Source organism: Vidua macroura, chromosome 1 (genome assembly GCF_024509145.1).
Source record: "Vidua macroura isolate BioBank_ID:100142 chromosome 1, ASM2450914v1, whole genome shotgun sequence".
In the NCBI taxonomy this organism is placed as follows: Eukaryota; Metazoa; Chordata; class Aves; order Passeriformes; family Viduidae; genus Vidua; species Vidua macroura.
In genome coordinates, this window is record NC_071571.1 from 79,623,380 (window position 1) to 79,644,224 (window position 20,845).

Sequence of the window (20,845 nt, forward strand, 5' to 3'; positions counted from 1 at the left end):
GAAACCTCACCTCATCCTCCCTCACCCAGATTCCATTCCCCCTTTTCTGAGGAGAGGGGGGAATTTTGAACACCAGTGACTGAAGGGAGTGTGACAGAGAGTAAAAATTTGGGGGAGGGGGAACATACAATCGTCCTCAAATGTTTAAAAAAAGAAGTGAAATATTGGTAAGGGAGGATTGCCTGAAACCTGCCATGGTTATGATCCTTAGGGCAGTGGGATTACATTGCTATTATCCTATAGCTGGTTAAACCCAAATTTTAACATTTTAACCCCAATGTCTAATTATCCCATGGTCACTTTAAAAGTCCGTGAGGAACATCTGACTCCTTCCCAGGCTTACCTATTAACTATTTGGAGTCAGCTAGATTTGGGTGCTGGAGAGAACCACCCACATTACTGAAATAACTGAATGCTAGCAAGGGAAAGCAAATTGCCACTGGCTAAGCTGGAGATGGTTTTTGCAAGTTATGGGCGGTGTTCACTAGAGCAGCAGCTTGGCATCCTGCAATGACCGGGAAAAAGGGTGAGTATAGGAGAAATTCTCTCATTTGTGCCTATCTCTCTACCTCATTTTCCTTGCAAAAAGGCTGGCTTTACTCCTGTGGACTGTTAAGATTTTCTATTAGGATTTCCTCTGCTCCCTATTTCAAAACCAGGGAAGCAAACAACTACTACTCAGCCTAGGAAAGCATGAGATGCCCAAGTGACAGCAGGAGGAGTGCTCAGTAACTGTGAGCAGCTGTACACATAGGAGACAGCTGCCTGCTTTCCAGAACACCCTGCTTTGACCAAGTCTTTTTAGGACAAATTTTTATTCATCAGCACAAAACTGAAGCAAGAGAACAAAGTATTACTCCAGCCTTGCTGCAACTACTTCCCTTTCTTTTTCACGTGTGTTTCAGGTTGCTAGAGGAGCCTGTCTCTTTCCTTTTGCTCTCCCAGACTTTCAGAGACAACACTTAATCGCATTTTAGCTGGGCTTATTAGGTAGGTCTGCCTGGCTCTGGGTTTTTAGACATAAGAGCATGGAAGTAAAACTAATTAGCATAAAACTAAAATGTTCTTTAGAAAAATGTTTATTGCCTATTTAGAATAACATTCTGTATGTTTCCTCTCAGGTGCTAGAGAGAGCATGTGGAATAAGAAAAATAAACTCCTTCCCAAGGCTATTTGGTGAAAACACACAGTAGACTTGCAATCCACAGCCAATGTTACAACTTAATGCTGTAATTTTATTTTGTCTCAGAGAAAAAAAAATGACACATTGACCTTCAAGTGAGTGTGACTCCTATTCCATTAAAAAAAACATTCTAATGGGGTAGCTCAAGCTTGAAATAGACGTCGATTCCCAATCCAAAATTATTATTCTTGCTCTTGCAGTAAAAAATATTTTATTTTACATACTTTATCCTGTGAAACACTTCCAATGATTCCAATTTTTGGCTCTTCTTATGCAGCAACAGATGCTCAAGTGACAATTCTCACCAGGCATGCTCCCCAGAATTCAGATTCCCAGCAGTCACATCAGGTATTACACACATCACCAGCTTGAACATAGTGCCACGCTTCCATCTGGAGCCTGGATGGCTGGCCAGATAGGTAGCAGTGCAGAGGACAGGACAGCATTTTAGGTATGTTTTTTGGATATTTAAGATGCAGATGTAAGCCATCAAACTCCCATAGGCTCCTTTGTGGTCTTAGAAGCTTCCAGTATTATGACAATAGCAACTTACTTCCATTTAGTTTTTTTAGGATTTTGGGGACTGTTATCTTAGAATCATGGAATCACAGAATGTCAAGGAGTTAGAATAGACCTTAAAGATCATCTATTCTCACCTCTCCTGCCAGGGGCAGGGATACCTCCCACTAGACCAAGCTGCTCCATGCTTTATCCAGCCTGACTTTGAATGCTGCCAGGGATGGGGCATCCACAACGTCCCTGGACAACCTCTTCCAGTGTCTAACCACCCTCACAGCAAAGAATTCCTTCTTAATGTCTAACCTAAATTTCCTCTCTTTCAATTTGAACCCATTACCCCTTGTCCTATCACTGTAGTCCCTGACAAAGAATCCCTCTCCAGCTTCCCTGTAGACTCCCATCAGATACAGGGAGGTTGCTATGAGGTCTGCACACAACCTCCTCTTATCCAGGCTGAACAGCTTCCTCAGCCTGTCTTCGTAGGGGAGGTGCTCCAGTACTCCTATCAACTTGGTGGCCCTCCTCTGGACGTGCCCCAGCTGTGCTTGGCTGTGGCACATATATATACGCGAGGAGCAGATGAAGGACAAGTCTCACTGGCAACACCTTCCGCTGGGCTTCACCTTCCCAAATCTAGAACGCGACTCGGCTGCCCAGCTTTCCCCCGGCAGGGAACCGGAATGCTCACGCCGGTCTCTCCTGCAGCCGGGGAAAGCTCCCGCCAGGGGTGGCAGCCTCGGGCCCGCCCGCTCCCGGCGCCTGCCCCCGTCCGCGCCCGCCGGGCACCGCCCCCGCGGCACCTGCGCGGAGGCGGGCGCGGAGTAACGCGGGGGCAGCGCCGCGCTCCGCCCCGGGCCCGCCTCCACCGCGCCGGCACGGCCCCGGCCCCAGCCCCGGCTCCGCCCGGCCCAGCCGCAGCCCGGCGGCCGCACCGAGCCATGGCGAGCGCGGCGCTCCCCGCGCAGCCCCGGGAACCGGAGGCCGCGCAGGAGCGAGGCGCGGTGGCGCCCGGGGAGACGGAGCCGACGGAGGTGTCAGGCGGGGCCGGGGCGGCGGCGGTGCTGGGAGAGACGGGACTGGCCGTGGGCTGCTGCATCGCGGCGGCGCTGAGCTGGGAGCGGCCCCTCCGCAGCCTGGGCGGCTTCGTCTGCGCCAACCTGCTCTTCTGGTGAGCCAGCCGGGCCCGGGTGGGCGCCGGGGCCGGGGTCGGGACCGCCCCCCGGGACGGGAGAGCCCCCGCCCGGCCCGCGCCGCCCCGCCCGCAGCGGGCGTCTCCTGCCCCCGCCCCGCGCTTCCCTCGGCCCCCGGGAAGAGCGTTCGCCCCCTGCCCTGCTCTCCCGACCGCCCCTGGCGGGGAGCTGACCCGCGCCCCCAGCGAAGGAAGGTCCTGCTCTTCGCTTCACCTGCGCCACGGCATTCCCTGCCCCCAGCCGCTGCTTCGGGTCTGGCCATGGCCCTCGCGCTGAGTGCATCTGCTTGGTCGGGTTCTTTCACCCTCGGTTTCTGCCCCAGCCTCACACACATACACGTTCTGCCCCCGTATCCCACAGCCTGATGCGCGATGATGATGAGGAGGAGTCTCGCATGGAAGCTGAGCAGGGCGGCTGCAGGACACCCCGCCGAGATCTCGCGTTTGTCACAGCCGAAAGGAGCCGCGAGCCCGCATTTCTGGGCAGAGTTTTGAAACCTGCTGAAATCAGGTCCCGAGCCCAACGGTTGTGCTGTGCTGATGCCCTGGTCCAGTACTTTAGAGTTCACTTTGGGTATATGTGCTTTTCCAAATTGGTGGCCTACTTAGTGGAGTCTTTGTGAAGTGGGCACAGCCGGAATGTTACTGCAGTGCACCAGTTCTCTTTTTGGACTAAGCTTTTTGTAGTCGGAGACAGTTTAGTTGAATAAGCCCCAGAGATTAACATAGGGATGTGTTCATTGTTGTGTTTGTCATGTCTCTTCTGTTAATTTCTGTAGGAAAAAAGTTGTCTATGTGAAACTTCTTCAGAGCTTTCCCATGATCTTAGGTTTTGCCAATGCCTATGGTTTTTTTTTTTTTTTTGCTTTCTGATCTAAAATGTTGTTGTATGCCTGCTTGATCATGTAGAGCAATTTATAAGTTAGTGCACTGTCTAACAATGCTGCAGAGGCTCTTACAACTGAATAGTGTTTCCTTTCTTGTGGCTAGAACTGCCTCCTTTCCTCTTAAGCAAATAAGAGGTAAACAAGCAGTGCAGTGAATTAACAGCAAACTCCTCTTGGTTCTCTATAACCCTAGCAGTGAGATGTTTAAACATGAGATCTAAGTCATAGAAGGAAGACTTTCTGGAGCTTTGTGCTGCACAAGAAAATCTCAGCAAATATTTTCGAAATCATTTTATCCTCTTTGATTCCAGGAGCCGAGTGTGCATGACGTCTCATTTAGGTTGACTTTTATTTTCCATCTTGCTCTTAAGTATCCATGGTAAATCCTTTCATTGAGGAAGTTACATGGTTTTGCTCTCATTTTCTGCATACTTCAGAGGTCACCTGTTCTTTCAGCCATTTGGAAGAGTCATAATGCTTTATATTTCTTTGCAGTGTGGCTCTGATAAAACTTTCAGGGACAAAATCTAGCAGAATACATTTCCATGTCTCAAGGAATAGCTGCCGGGCAACTTGTTTGCTATTTTCTTTCCAGATTTGACCCAAGCAAGGTATAAAATGCCTGCATTATTCAATACCTGTAAGAAGTCTCCTTGGGTAGTCTTACTGGCAATTTCTTATGGTGACCAGTGTTTGAAGTTATTTTATCAAAAGTCATAGCTCACTCTACTTTGTTACTTTCAAGATGAGTTGGAACAGCAAAAGTCAGGGCACAGATTGCTCATTTTAATTTGGTGGTATTGTACCTCAGAAGGAAGCTCGCTATCCTAGTGCCAGGGAGTTTTGAGAGGTGTAGACAAACAAGGAAATGTGTAGCAGGGACGATGACCAGTAAACTTCTGTGGTTTGAGAACATAAAGAAAGATCTCATTAACAAACCTATGAAATCTGACACTTTGAAAATTAAATATTAAAATTTAAATCTAAGATCATATTTCCCTCCTTTGGTGTTGGGATTGTCAGTGTTTGCAGCGCAATGTTTGCTGCTTCTCCTTTTCTTGTTTGAGATCCAGCTGGTCAGCCTGGTTTGTGATGACTCAGACAGTCACAACTGTTTCAGGACTTGGAACAAGTGTCCACCCCTGCTGCCTGTGAAGTCTCTTCTGGCAGGGCTTTGTGCTGGCTGGAGCCAGGTAGAAGGGACATTTCCTAGTTGCTGTTTCATGTGCCTTTTCTTTCTTTGTCGTGTGCCTACAAGTATCCATGCCCCATAGGGGGACTCCCAGTGCATGTGGCCTCTAATCAGGGTATCTCTGAGTTCAGAAGTCTGTATTGCTGGATGGGAGACTTCTCCCACTATAGCAGCAACAGCATTGGTGGAAGAAGGAGAAAGGGGAGGTGAGGTTTAATTTTACAGTTTTCTGAATTTTGGAAAAGCAACACCAGGTCCTTCCTCCCATCCATTTAATTTTGTTGGGACTGTTTTCCTCATGGTTAGTTTAGTTCTTGTATGTTCACCCATCAAAATATTTCAGGTGTAAACTGTTGGAGTAGGAGCTGCTGAGAGTGAACTGTTTCTCTGGTGTCACCAGATTTTATTATTTTTTTTTTAATATATTCCACTGTAGCCTCTTTTGTGTTAAAAAAATCTCTTGGCCATTGTACTGTATATAAATGCATTTTTGATGGTTACTACTAAAATATTGTTCTTGTAAGTACAAGAAAATTACTAACTTAATTTCATTCTGATTTCCTTGATTTTCATAATATTCCTGACAAATTATTGTGGACTCTTTAACAAGAGAATAGTAAAAGTAGACACAAATCTGGCTACTGAAAAAGCATTTTTCAGTTACCACCTCCATTGTTTTTTCACCGTGAACAGCTTTAAGCCTCTTGCCCTAAATGAACCTGACCAAAAATCTTTTAAATGAACAAGGGTTAAATATATATATATATTATTTTGCACCTAACCATCTGAAATAAGATTTAGATTCTTGTGCTGTATGTAATTTGCAGACTGAAGTCAAAATAACAGGAAAACAAGGCTGTTTTTTCCCTCTGTTTTATACCCATTGTACTGAAAAAGTGAGCGATTGGGCCACGAACAGAGAAACTCTGTGCTGGTGCCAGAAGTTCACTCCAGGTGTTGTGAGTGTTAGGCTGTTGACTGATATCTTCCAGTCTTGGGTTTAATCTTATCCAAATATTAACATTCAGTCCTAGACTTTTAAGCTAGAATTCTATCCTAATTATTATTCTCTGTGTGCATGGAATAGAGGGGATAGTGGCAGCTTTTTGTTCTCCCAATCTGTAATTTTAAATTTCTACAAGTTCAGAGGGACAAGTTTATTTTCAGTAATTCTGTACTATTCCATGTGTTTTGTAGTTTACAGATATCTATCTCAAATACATGTTTTCTATCTGCAGATAAATCTTTCAAACTAAAGAGCATTCTTGTCTGCAAGGTCATCCCTATATACACCAGTTGCATCTGTTCACCAATTGTCCAATTTCCTGATTTCCTAGGATTTTTTGTGAAGGGAGGCATCAAAAAGACTAAGATGTAATAGATCTTTTTTCTTTTCCCATCTCCTTGTGGAACAAATTTATTGCATTACACTATTTGCTATTCTCTTCACCAGCCCAAATCCACATTTTTCTTTGAGGATTTTAATACACCTTCTGACCTCAGAAGGTATATCTGCATGTTACTGCTGGTCTGTTTTTAACAATGTTACATTATGTTATTTTACTGACTCAACAAAGTAACTGACCAGCTGCGTAAAATACAAGTATCAGTCCTTGATTTAGACAGGGGTGCAGGCAGGCCTAATTTTCCATTAAAAGTATCTTTTGTCACCATCCATACCCATACTTTTTGTTTGTTTGTTTGGTCTCAGATCTAGTGAATATTTCCATTGTCTGAGATAAACAATCAAGAGAGAAAACAATATTGCTTATATCTGAATTGTCTGTGTGCATTGCATCAGGTAAAGATTGTGTGTTTTCCAGACAGAAAATCTAATTGCTCTTTAAATATTAGAACAAAACACATTCAGAGTTTAGCAGCTTGGTGTGTTTTGTTTATAAGCATCCAGTTTGTTTTAGGAGGTGTTATTGAAGTGTTTGTTTTGTTTTAAAGTATCCAGTTCTCTTTAGGATTTGTTCTTAAAGTGTTTCTTACTTGAAATCTGTGCTTGGCAATGATAAAGTATACCATTAAAAGATCTCAAAATACTTTTCATTCAGTAATTTATTCTCTCAATGTAAGAAAGCAGTACTAAGCTAAGCATTTCTTTCATGTATTTGCACACAACTTGTAAATGATACCACTACTATACCTCACTTGTCTATAAATCAAGAAGAAAGACATGCAGCAGCCCTGTTTTATGTATTTGTGGACTGTATGTTTTTGTTCACTGTTGGCACTGACTGTGGAAATGTAGTCTAGGGGACCTACTCAGACATTCTTGGTGACAAAATGTCAAATTAAGTGAGAATTGGAATAAAAGAAATCTTTGAAATCAAAGCATAAAGAAAATACATGAAAATTAAGTGAGTTGGACTAAGGCAGGGTATTGATATTCTGAGGCCAGTTTGTAGTATGCTGGTTTTCAGATCACTTAATTAAATTTATAATATCTTCCAAGTCAGTAGAACACATATGGATTTTTCATTATAGCACCCAGATGCTAAATATGGTTTTGAATGTGGGAAATTTTGGTCTTTGTCTATCTTTGTTACAGGAAATCTTAGAACTACATTCGTAGTTGTCTTAACTTTACCAATTACTTTTCCAAAATCCAAAGTATCAGGATAGCACACAAGTGAATACTCCTGCCTTAAATTCTAATAAGAGTTTAGGTCTCTGACCACTCAAGTAGGAATAGTAGAGTAGGTTAACTATTGACATTATTATTTTGTAATGTTAATACCTTCATTATCAGAAAATAGAAAAAAAAATCTGGCATAGACAGTTTTGAAATTCACTGTGCATTCACATGAATGGGTTTCTTATATGGTTGCTAGTTTGTTTCTTCTAGTCTGATAGTCCTTAACTTGTTTAATTTGCTGCCTTTTGCTAAGTCTTTGTAACTTACTGGTATTGCAATTTATTTTATTCCGCATAGCTATAGTACAGCAAATTGCTGATATTTCTTTAAGCATAAACAAATGTTTATGGTTTATTGTTTTTTCCTTCCTAGAAGGTGGTATTCCAAAAGACTCTTCCTCAAGTAAAGCTAAAATTCCAACTTCAGCACAAGTTGTGATATAATTTTAGAGTCTTCTTGTTTTTACCCAGGCAGTTTTAGGCTTATGTTCACTTTTCCAATACAAATTATGAATACTTTTGAAGGCTTTGAAGGTAGAAAAGTGGAACAGAAAGTTAAATTCATTTGATTTAGTTAACAAAAATTATTAAAAGCCATTAACAGCTTTTTAGTGACAGTTTTCATACTTCTGGCTGAGAGATTAGTTTACAGGAATGAAAATTGACATTGTTTAAGAGCCAGACAGTGTTACATAAAAACCTGGACAGCTGACAGCATTTTTCAACCAATAAGATGAAATCAGGATCAGTCAGAAAAGAAATCAAGTAGGATAATTGAGGAAAAGCAAGCATTACTGAAAAATTTAGGATCAAATCTAGGATGAGAACATTATGGAAGATGGAAATCCGGAACAAAGGAGAACAGAAATTAATTGCAGCATGGCTTGTGTTTATTCTGTCTTGCTGAAATGTACTTATACTGTGTCTAAAGCAGTTGTTTCAAGAGAGAAATTATAATTTCTTCATGTATTGCTTCAAAATAATGAGACCTTTCAAATAGTAAGTAGAATTTTGAGAACAATGGATGTTTTAGGGGGATATGCTATGCTCCATGGTAGATGTTACAGGACTAATGAGAGCATTAAAGAAAAGGAGATTTAGGGCACCACGGTAGAGGTGCTACTGCTCAAACTGCTGCTACTGTATGAGAAAATGGGATTAAGATTTCTTCTGTGCTTTGCCAGAGCACAGGTTAATTAAGGTCATCTGGGCATTTGTCTGCTAAAACAAAGGAAGCAAGGTTATTTGATGTTATGTGTTTAAATCAAAATAATTTTAACTTCCATGGAAATATCATCCCCTCTTTTCACTGATGTAACAGTAGGATTTGATGTCATGGTAGACTCAGAAGGTAAGTAGTTTAGGTAATTTAAACTTTCTCCTTCTCAATTGTTTATTATGTGCCTGTCTGAATGCAACAGGTTGCAGTAAATCTGATCCAAAAGCACAAATATTGAAACATGATTCTAACTGCTGTATTCCTCAAGAAGTTTTCTTGCAAACAGTGTGAGATAATTTTGCAATGTGAAGTTATTGACTTAATCCTATTTCCCAGACCACCAATATACTTCCAAATGTACCAGTTTAAAAGCACGTTTATCTTTGGTGATTAAATGCAAAGCATTGGTACAATTTTTCCAGTGTTTTTTCTTAGGGACTTATACTATTTTTTGTTTTATTTAGACTTACTTTTAAGGGTAAGAGGTGGTTTCTTGAGTTGGAGTAGAGAAAATACACAATTTAAATTCCCATCCTATGTGTTAAGTTAGCATTGTCCAGCTGCCTTTGCTTTTGCCCTGAAACCTGTGCACAGACCTTCCAGAGGTACCCCTTCGACAGATGGCTGTCAAAGTAACAGTAATTTAAATTTCTGGGAGTCTGTTTCTTAGGACAAGAGGTTTATTTATTATTCAAAAATTTTTGAATTCTAGTAAGTTCTAGAAGGTTTTCTAAAGAAAAACTGATTTGGTCTGTGCTTTCTGGCTGAATAAATACAATCCTAATCTTTTCAATGAAACCTGACAAATGAGCTCTTTGAATAAAAGGTTGATGGCTGAGTTTTCTTTGTCTTAACAAAGAATGAATTTTAAAAAATGATCCAAGTTTTAGAATAATAAGCATGCCCTTTCTGCTTGAGGGTTATTTTTTTTTTAATTATTTGTTTATTTTTGTGTACCTAGTGATAGAATTTTTAGATTTCTGGCTGCTATCCAATGGAACACTCTTTGCTAGCTGGCACATAGGTTACAAATCAGCTGCTTTTCAGTACTTCATTTTACTCCATTTGAAATATCTCAAAGACCTAAGTCTTTCTCTTATTTAGAGAAAAACTTGAAGTGAAAAATGGTGCTTCTTTCTAATTTATGCCTTTATGGAAGGTTTTTCTCCACTAAGTTAGACATGAACTAAAACATTTTTAATGTACGTGTTTTTAAGAAGCATTCTATTACAACATTTCACAGGTTTTCAGCTAAACAGATATACAGCTTTCTAAGTTCAAAATCCCAGGCACCCAGAGTGCTAGTGTGTATATTTAAAATTTTAATTAACATTAGATGTGGAGTAAATGCTTTTGAAATTATTTTATTCAACAAATTGTGCTTTTTGGAAGGATGGGGAGTTTGTTTAGACTGAATTTAAGCCCTTGTTCCTTCTAAAATGTTTGCTAGAACATATACAAATGTGGTTTTTACATGTAATTCCCTTTCTTCAACATGGAATCTGCTGTACCAGTTTTTATGCATTTCTCAGACATGCAAGCTAAATATCTTATAAATATAATAATATTGTATGAAATTCTATTCTATAAAGAGATTCTACCAAAAAGTGTGCATAACTTACTCTGATTTAAGTGAAAAACTATACGTTTTGTGTAGGAATTGGGAAGGGATTTTTGCATTTTAATTCTTGACCAGGTGTCTTGGTTTCAGCTGGGATGGAATTATTTTTCTTCCTGATACACTGTTGCAGTGCTATATTTTGGATTCAGTATGAGAGAAAAGTTGATAAGAAACTGATATTTCAGTTGTTGCTGATCTGTGTTTACCCTAAGTCAAGGATTTTCCAGTTTTCCATGCTCTGCCAGCAAGCAGGTGCACAAGAAGCCAGGAAGGAGCACAGCCAGGACAGATGACCTGAGCTGGCCAAAGGGATATTCCAAACCACACTGTGTCATGCCCAGTACACAACCTGGAAGGAGCTGGCCAGGAGCTGCCCATCACTGATCAGGTTGGGCTGAGCACCAGTCAGTGGGTGATGAGCAGTGGTACTGTGCTTCACTGGGCTTTCTTGGATTTTATTCCTCTCTCTTTTTGTTGTATCACATTTCATTTATTATTATTGTTACTCTTATTAACTTTATTTCAATTATTAAAGTGTTCTTAAGCCCTGGCATTTACTTCTTTCCATTTTCCCTCCCATCTCACTAGGGCAGGAGAAAATGAGCAACCTTAATTGTCAGCTAGTGTTATACCACAACACCAAGATTACTAAAGGAACAATAGGAAAAATACTGAACTGGAGTTCTGACTTCCAATGTTTTGAATACTCGAGGATTGGATTTCTGTATGTGTAGATAAAGCATTTTGATATTTACAGAGGCTTAGTATGAATATCATTTATATAAAAGATCAATTCACATAAAAGTTGTAAATTTAATAGACGTAAACAGCAGGATTCGCAAACCTGCTTTGGGATGATTTTTCAGTTAGGAGAGTTTAAGCATTAAATAAAATAGTGTTGAATATATTTTTTTCCTTCTTGATTCACAGGAGGGCAAACAAAATGATTGACCCTCTGATCAGTAAGGGCACAAACTTTCTGATACTTCCTTTGCTATGTATTTCAAATATGTTGCTCAGGCAGTGTATTTCCTTCATGCAGTAATTAGAAGAAAACAAGTCCTCTTCCACTTCCTCAGAATTCTTGCTTGAGACAGTCATCAGAATTCACTGCAATCAGACAGGTGTTGGTTGCTCCAGCAGTAAGTGTGGAAGAATGGTCTACATTCAGCTCCAAGCAGGAAACAGTTACCACCAGGAAACAGTTAGTGCTACATCTTTTCCTTACCCAAATACCTTCACTGTAGATGTTTGTCTGAAACAGCGTTAGGTGGTCCCCTGTAAGAGCAAAGTACACGTAGCTTTGAAATTAGTAGTTCAGTATTCTCAAAATGCACTAGAAATATTTCCTCTCCACAGGGGAGAGCCATTCTCTATGTGGTTTATGTCACAGGCCATGCTTGCTTATCAGTGTCTGATTGGAGGAAGACCAGTTCTATGGAAATCTCTGGCTGAAAGCTGTCAGTAGATTTTCACCTAAACATTTTATGAGGAAACAGTTATATACGAACCTGCACTCCTTAGAACTCCATGGAATTACTCTGAAGAGTTTGGCCTCTGGTTTTAAGATGTAAATATGAGTTTGTGGAACATTGAACTGAAGTCCACAAGTCACTCCTGCAACCAGTAAATGTGCCATAAAAGCTGATGGTGAAGCAAAACTCCATGTTCACATCTGTGTTATTGACAGCTTTCATTTATTTATGTGACTGTCTCTGAATTTCATCTAGGGATAGATGGTTATTAAAAATGTACCTGCTAAGGCTTCCCAGAAATAACTAGCACTGGCTGCTGATAATCTAAATAATTTAATTTTTGATTAAATGTTTTCTTATGTTTTGTGTTTACAAAGTGCAACTCATTCATAGCTCTAGAATGTGTTGTAAAAAACCCAGAACCTTAACAGCTGAAATGAAAGAATCAAATTGATTTATTTAACATTTGAAACAATTTTGTAGGTCTGCACCTTCCCTGTATCTCATGATACAATTGAAAACAGCTTTTGTCATGCCCTATAAGTTTTATTATGTTTACTGACTGCAATATTGTATGATATCATTAACCATCAAAATTTCTTACCTGGCTCACGACACTTGAATAACTTTGTATAATCCAGTTTGTGCAGTTCATTGTCCCAGGTGCTCTGGGACAATTCTGGTGTGCTGTAAGATACCTGCTTTTTGATACAACAAATTGACAGTATTGACATATGACCATCCCATATTTTAAAGAACTGGAGAAAAGACAAGAAGGAGAAGGTACCTTAGGATACTTTTTTGTGTTTAGGTTCACCATCATGCAGTTGAAGAATTTCTACTTTTAATTGTGGAAGTTGTCAAGTTTTGATTCTTACTTCTGCAGTTTAGAATCATTTCAGAACAGCTACAATATAACCAGGCCCAGAAACAGAAACTCTTGTGCCTTTAAGTTTTAAGGTCAGCATCTTACCAAAAAATATTTGCCAATCACTTCTAATAGCCTACAATAGTCACAGAATGAAAATACCATTTGCGTTGGTAGGGGCTTCATGAGGTCTCTAAAATGGCTTGCAGCTCAGAATAAGTTCAAGTACTTAATTCAGATCAGATTGCTCAGGGTTTTGTCTTCACAGCCATCAAGGTTGGAAATTCCACAACCTTTGTGGACAAGCACTGCTTAATTATCCATTGATATTGCTCCTATTTCATTTTACAAAAATGGTTTCTCAATCTTCCACAGTGGAGTTGAGTGGCAGGCTGGCTCTATCACACTTACATTCTTCCTACATAGAAGAACATAGGATAGAAGGACAGTCGGACATCAGCTAGTCTGGCTTGCTCAAATGAGCTCCATTTGGAGCACATTGCTCAGATTCTCACACAGCTAAGCTTTTGAAAGTCCTACTCCATTGTGGTCTGCCACCTGCTTAGCACCTCCATTAGCTCTTTCAGTTGAGTGCTCTGGACCAGAGGACATCCTTCACAGTGAGGCCACTGTTCCTTCTTGCAGCCTCAAAGCCAGGTGGCCGTATCCCACCCCTGGGGCTGTGTCTGAGTGAGGGCTTCACTGTGCAAGGAGTGCCTGTTTCAGCCAGTGACAGGGACTGAGTCCTGGGCACCACATGTCTGGGTTTTTTTGCAGTCCTGCACTGCCTACAGCAGAATTTCTTGTCCCCTTGTTGTGCAAGCTGTCCTAGTAACTGCTGAAGTAGTTATCTGGAATGCATTATTCTGTACACTGTTTCTTAACCCCTCTGTTCCCCCAAAAAAACATTCACAAAGTGCTGCAGAACTCAAGGGGGGAACAAATCTTGGTTATGTCTCCAGTAATGGTTTTTACTTCCGCACTATTTGTAGAAGAAATTAAACAATTTGAACTCCAGTGTGTTTTGTTTATTGCTTAAAAAGGAAAGCATGTTCAGTAAGCTTCTCTTACATGGCATTCTTCTACAATACAGAAGGAGTGCAGTATATGAAGATTTCATTCTGGAGCCTTTAATTTTTGTCAGATCTGTGTGTGTTAGAAATGCTTAAGAGTACAATCTGTTATTTTTTTTTTTAAAGAAGGGGCAAAAATGCCCTAACTTTCATTAATAAGCAAAAGTAGCACAGAAACTGTTAGTCTGGTTGCTATCCATCACGTTGATAATTCCTAGAAGAATTATGAATCCTGACAGTGGTAGTAGCATATTAAGTGGTTTTCAGATCCCTCCCTGCATGTTGAACTAACTGTTTGATAAGCTTATGTTTGATAGATATATGCCAAAAGAATGCAAGGCAGCCATAGCAGCTTTCCACCAGGAAGAGCTTCAAGGACACAGATCTCTGACATATAGCTCACAAATAGTTTTTCTAATCTATGTTGCTCTGGCACCTGAGGGCTGACACAAGCTGGCTGAGTGAATTCACAAGGGATGGTCTTTCTTGCAAACATCACAGTCTAGATAAAGAGCTAATAATGTTAAGATATGGGAAGTTCAGTCAGAATGATTCAAAGCTCTCCAAAGAAGTTAAGAGTCCTTGTTTGGTGACTACATTAGCTGCTTCAACTGGATTACAGTTTTTTTTCCTCAAACATTGGAGCAGGGACACTGCAGTATTGAGAAGGTGGAATGACACGACTTGGAAGCATCTTTCAGAAGGATGCTACCTTGTTAATCCTTGCTTGCTAATCCTAGTCTGCATTAGTGCAATTGTTTTTAACAGCAGGTGACAGCTGTGATTGCAGTGAAACTAACAGTGTGGTTTAGTTGTGAGCATAAAGTAGGTCAAACATATTCTGTGCATTTTTTGAAAGACACACTAAGCTTCTTAGTAAGCATCTGATCTTACCTTGAAAAGCTAGTAAGATGTGTGTATATGTACACACATGCACACACTTGCATATAAATTTTGGTATTGATGTATGTATTTGAGACCATCAAAGAGTGGCAATGGTAATTGCTAAGTCAGGGCATTCTGTGTGATTCTATAAACATTCATGCATAAGCACCATGAAGACCCTATAGAATAGACATGGTATTAAGCCCAAACAGTTTGAAGGTCTGCATTTGTTATAAACTCCTGCTGCCTAGAAATTGGATGAAAAATTCTTCATTTGATTTTTTTTATACAGCATCACATCTCTCCCCCAGCCCATTATCAGTAAATTAAGTAGGTAGGGTAAACAAAGTCTTCCATGCAGTGGAACTTAACACTTAAACACAATCAAAGATTTTTTAATGCTGAATAATATTACCAAGAAAAATAGTAGGACAATATGATGAAAAGCTGTTACAAGTTTTGAATTACTGAGCTATGATTGGGTAGTTTTGATAGAGTTTGCCTTGTAATAATTTTTCTCTACACTTCTCTGTTGGTTTTCTTCAGCTGGCTGAATTATACAAAGGTGCTGACTTTATATATTTATTGTATAGAATAATCTTATAATTCAAAATCTCTATAGAAATAAAAATCCTTTGTGTTTGGATGAAACCTTCAGAGTGAGCTTATTTGTTTGTATTGGAATTCATATACTGGTCTGCTCAGGGTGATTGGTATTATGAGTTTGTGTTAAATGTGGAAATTAGTGGCATGTACATTTTTTAAATGCAGATTTTCTTTTTGAGGTTTTCAAGGAACAGAACTGGAGCACTTTGCTACTGCAGCAGTGTGTCCTGAGCTTGTTAAGAAATATTGTGAAGTCAATTATCTTTCTAAAAAATCCCAAGTGTGCTCAAAGGGTACCTCTTGGCTTCCTGCAATGGCCATGTTTGCTACAATTTTCTCTCCCCTTCCCCCTCTTTTTTGTAGAAAAGCTCTGAAGCAGAAACTGAGTAGAAGATGGTAGTTTTCAAATCTGAGAGGTTTCTTGAACACATCCCAGCTTTGTATGATTTTCTTTCTGTTGGCATTCTCATTTGATTCTGTGCCTTGGACAGTGGCTTCTTACTGGTTTTGGCTAACCTCTACTTTTTTTAAGTTAATTGCTTTTACTTTGAAAAATTAACTTGTTCACTGTTTCTGTTCAGATCACTGATTTAAAGTGCTCAAAACCAGCTATTAAAATACTTTAGCTTTTTTTATTTGTTTAGTTGAATTTTAATTCTTTTTACTTCATACTCCCTTTTTTTGTGAGTTAAGATATTTGCCATTAAAACACATAGAAGAGCTAATCTCCAAACACACCAGCAGCAAAGTCAGCAGTGCATGAGATTATAATTCATACTTTCTGAGTCTAGGTCTGTTTGACTTGACTAGACATGTTCAAAAAAATTATGTAATTAAAACCAAAATTCATGTTATGAAGACAAATTTTAGTGTTATGCTGTTATATATATTTACTTCGTCTTTGTGTTTGAAAGAATGATTTGTATAAAAATATTACTTAAACATAGGTTCTGTAGGAAGCAAACAAAAATTTTTGACCTTTTTTTGTGCATTGTGCCAAGACAATTAGTTTTAATGAAGCCACAGTTAATTTAAAAGTAGTACTTTCTATGCAATAATTAAAATATTTTGTTTTCTTTATTTTCTCTGTGTGTAAATAAAAGTATGGACAAAAATCTACTACAAATTCAATGTTTAGTCTTTGTATTTTTAAATGCCATGCTTAGAGCTCTCAATACTTGCTTCTCATGGAAAGGTTGTGGGGAGAAACTGAACTCAGTTATTTCAATTACTAAGTCTATTACTTCCTATTTATTTTCAGTATTAGTAGCAGCTCTTAGTTTTTGCATGCTTCCAATGAGTTTTGAAGTATTCAACATTTATTTCTTCTTGATATTCTAGGTTTGTTGCATTGACCCCTTGGAGAGTGTATCATCTGACTTCCCTTATAATACTTGGAGTGTTAATTCTTCAGATAATGAAGGATTTGATATTCTCAAAGATAAAAGGTAAGTGTACTGATAGACTTCTGTGCTTAAACACCTGCACTTTGGAGCATGCTAATTCATTACTAAAGCCAGGTCAATATTATGATTATTGTAAAAGGATCAGCTAATTGTAGAGAGTGATAGTAGATCTGTGATGGTCTATTGCCATTTTCAATTAAATTTTGCTATATTTTGTAGGGAGGGCATTAGGAGATTTGTTTTAGCATTTAGATGAGTGTAATTGTTAGGAGTGGACAGTCATTCTTGTTTCTCAACTGCTAGGTCTAAAAATGCATTTTTTTCTAAAATACAATGTTTTCCTAGACATTCATACTTCTTCCAACATTGATCATGTAATCTTTGGAAATTTTGGGACATCCAGTATATATCAGTGAAATCTGTAAATAGATAGAGAAATTACCTATCTTAGCACAGTTGAAATAAGAAGTGAACAGTATTTTCTTTTTACTTTGTATAGCATTTAGTCTCCAGAGCGTATAAAGTCTTATGTGAATACAACCAATTTTGAAAGGGATTTTGAGTCTGTTGGCTGGTCTGTTGTTTTGGATTTTTTTTTCAATTCCTGTCCTGTATTTCATTACCATCTTGAAAATTCTTTGACAAAATGCTTACCATAAGTTTTTAATTTCTATTGCCATGACGATTGTTTTTTTCAAGATTCTTATTTTGCCTTTTGTTTATTGTTAAATCCCATGCAAAGTGTTTGAAAAACCATCTGAACATAGTACAAAAGCAGGAAATAGATGTCAGAGAAGCATGGTATTCCTCTGTGATGTACTAACAATTAATTTCTCACTGCCAAAGCCAGTTGTTCCCTGCTTAGTTACAGCAGATATTTGCTACCTTTTCTGAAGGATGATTTACTGTCATTCCCTTTTCTGGGAGTCTTGGTTAGCTTTCTGTTTCCTGCTTGAGTATTACAAGCCCAGAGGCCAACATATAAAGCTAAGCAGAATTTGATTTTTTTTAAGCTCTGTGCTGTATAAATCACCACAAACATTGAACACCTTGCTAGCTGGAAGGCAATGATTTAGGTAAATTCACTCGTACCTGTAAATAATATTTTTGTAGTGACCAAATTCAGGATGTACCACTCTCACGTTTGTGTGGTTATTTAACCATTCATTTTAGAGATGAGGCTAGGAAGACCTCTGTTTCCTAGCTTATAGAGTAATTATTTACTGTAGTAAATGAATTTATTCTGCTATTGCCTTTGATGCCATTGTAGACAGAGTTTAAGAAAAATCAGGCCCTCGAAATAATACTGTAGGAGTCTTGTGGTAATGAATAGAAATCAATTAAGTGCTGCTACAAGAAGCAGAAAAAATTCTTCCCTTCTTCCTAGTATATCACGTCCGTGTAGCTGCTTCACGCTTCCAGCCAGCCACTAGATGGCAAGACTATTACAGATTCATGAGGAATGTAGAGTGGTTGTCAGTGTATAGAAGTAGATGGTATGTTCATGTTAAAGTTATGTTATCATCTTAATGAGATTCTTCCATGTGGAAATGTAGCCATAGAAGATCCTTACTTTTTCCATTAATAATTTTAACTATATATTAAGTTTATAGAAAGCAATTCAAGAACTGTTACTGTAAGATGATATAGCTTTCCTCTTTGACTGGTACAGAGAATTCCTTAGTAATTTTGTCCCAATTCTGAATATGTTCTATGAATAAAAAATAAAATTCTTTGTGATTTAGTGCATTGTGTTTCATCTTACGTTCTTACAATTGCAGGTGCGCAGTTCTGGAGGACCATCACTGGCAAGTAGGTACTTTATTTTTAATGCGTGGTTATTTATTACTTTATTTTTTATAGTTGACCTGGAATTTTTTTTAAAGTCTGTTTTCTTCTAATAAGTTGCTGAATTATTTTGATTTTAAAATATTTTCTAAGTTTATTAGTGCTTGTTCATGATTTTTAATAAATTATTGCTTCTGATTTGAGGAACATTAAAGTATATAGTAACATATCAGAATACCTCTAGAAATGCTTTATGTTACACTGGGATTATCATGCTTTGTGTTTTCTGGGAATTAGTGCTTTCTTTGAAAAGCAGAATATTACTGTTTTGGTCAAGGGGGTAATATTAGAATTTATAGAACTTTTAGAACTTATACCAGTGCTGCTGACTAGAAGTAGGTAAGATGGCTGTAGTTTCTCTTTAAGTCAGCATAAGTAATTGATCGTTATAATTGCAAATAAATATCAGTTGATATCCATATGAATAGAAATTAATAATTTTGAAGCCTGTTGACTTGTCTGTTTTAGGCAAATGTTTATGTCATGTTACCATAGAGTATATAATTAAGTTGTTGGCAGTTGTCCTGGTTCCTGCCAAGACAGAGTTAATTTTTTGCAGTAGCCAGAAGGGGTGTGGTCAGGACTCAAAGGTTATTCTCTAGCACCTCTCCTCATTTTCCTGGGATGGGGGAAGGAGTCCCTTCCAGGTCAAGTAGTGTGGCAGCACAGTCAGGTGTTGTTGGGAATTTACAGCTGGTGTGTGAATCATTCACGTCCCACCTACACTCTGATATTGTTGCTGTTACTGTTTATTGTTCTTTCTCATTGCTGTTTCCCATAAATTGTTCTTATTTCAACCCATGATCTTTACCTTTTTTGTCTCTAGTTCTCCTGTCCAGCCCTTCACAGGTGAGGGGGGGTGATGGGGGAGTGAGCGAGCAGTGTGTGGTTTGGAGTGTTTCAGTGGAAACACTGAACTGGGGAACACCATTCTTTAAGCACAACAGCAGAATAATCAATGTCTAAACGATTGCAGATAATTCATTTTCGGAACAAAAGGTTGCATATTTAAGGCATTATTCTTCTTCTAAACAGACCACCAGGATTTATTATATATCTGACATAATTTGAAAGCATATCCATTAGTACACTATTGTATTGTAGCCTGACACTGAAGAAACAGTAATGCAGACTTGAAAAAGGGAAGATGCAGGGTTTTGTCCTCTGTCTAGAGACAGATACCAGTGTCATAGCAATTACAGGAAGCAGCTCAGATGTGCACCTCCTGTTCAGTTTCATACCTCTGAACTTCCACAGGTAAGAAATCTCATAAGCATAAAATTGAGCTGTATGGAATTGATGACAGCTTAGTTTATAAACTGAGCAGAGTAAAATGCTTTTACCATAGCTAGTGCTACTTCATGTATCTGTGTGGAGCAGCAGTGCTTCAAAAAATTTAATTGAGAAGCCATTCCTGTGGCACAGTAGATTAGTGTGATTTATGTTTCATTTCTCCCTCCTGTTATTTGCCAGAGTAATTTACATAAAATTTACTGTCTTTCAGGGTTTTGAATCTGACTTTACCTGTCTGTTTACATTCAAAAAGAGGAAGGCAAAGAAAACTCAATTGCTTGTGAAGTGAAAGGAAACATAGGTTTTTGACTGCCTTTTATTTCCATGAAAAATAATTCTGCAGTCTGATACATTTTTCTTCTCTTACTCCCCAGTTCATCAGGTCACCAAAGCAGAATAGTTGATTTTAATGAAAAGGCTATAAGTAGTACTTGAAATATCTTGGATTCAGGTTTTCAGTGTTCAGAATGCTGGACTTGATTTGCTGTTCTGCAGGGAGACAATGCAGAGAGTGAAAAAGAGAATTTGATGAGCTCACCATAGCTCATGCCTTTGGGTAATATAATACAAGCATTGTATGTGTCCCTCTAGCCCAGCATCTGCTCTCTGAAGGGATCCAGCCTGGAGAAACATGACCTTGGGTAATGTCCTGCATTAAAGCAGGACAAGCTTGCAAGGTTCTCCTGGTATATTTTCCCAGCAGCTTCCAGATGAACCTTACCCCCACCCCCCTCCCAAGCTGTTCTAGGTGGACCTTCTGTGAATTTGTCTCATTGGTTTTGTTCTTAGAAACTTCTGCTGTTGGCACCATCCTGTAGACAGAGATCCACAGATGAACCACATGCTTTGTCAACAGTCTTCTGTTTGTTTACTGCTCTATAATAGTTTGTAAGCTCTTCCTACATTTTTTCTTGTTGGAAGAAATACTGAGCAATTAC

At 39.0% G+C, this 20,845-nt stretch overlaps 1 protein-coding gene across 1 annotated transcript in view; it reads left to right on the plus strand.

The window, feature by feature from the left end:
• The first annotated feature begins 2,640 nt into the window (after positions 1-2,640).
• The window catches only part of RETREG1 (reticulophagy regulator 1), a 64,546-nt gene continuing 46,341 nt past the window's right edge, over positions 2,641-20,845 (plus strand). The window contains exons 1-3 of the mRNA XM_053996315.1: positions 2,641-2,870; positions 16,702-16,808; positions 18,548-18,578. Coding sequence (XP_053852290.1) covers positions 2,641-2,870; positions 16,702-16,808; positions 18,548-18,578 — 368 coding nt within the window. The remainder of the gene's footprint in view (positions 2,871-16,701; positions 16,809-18,547; positions 18,579-20,845) is intronic.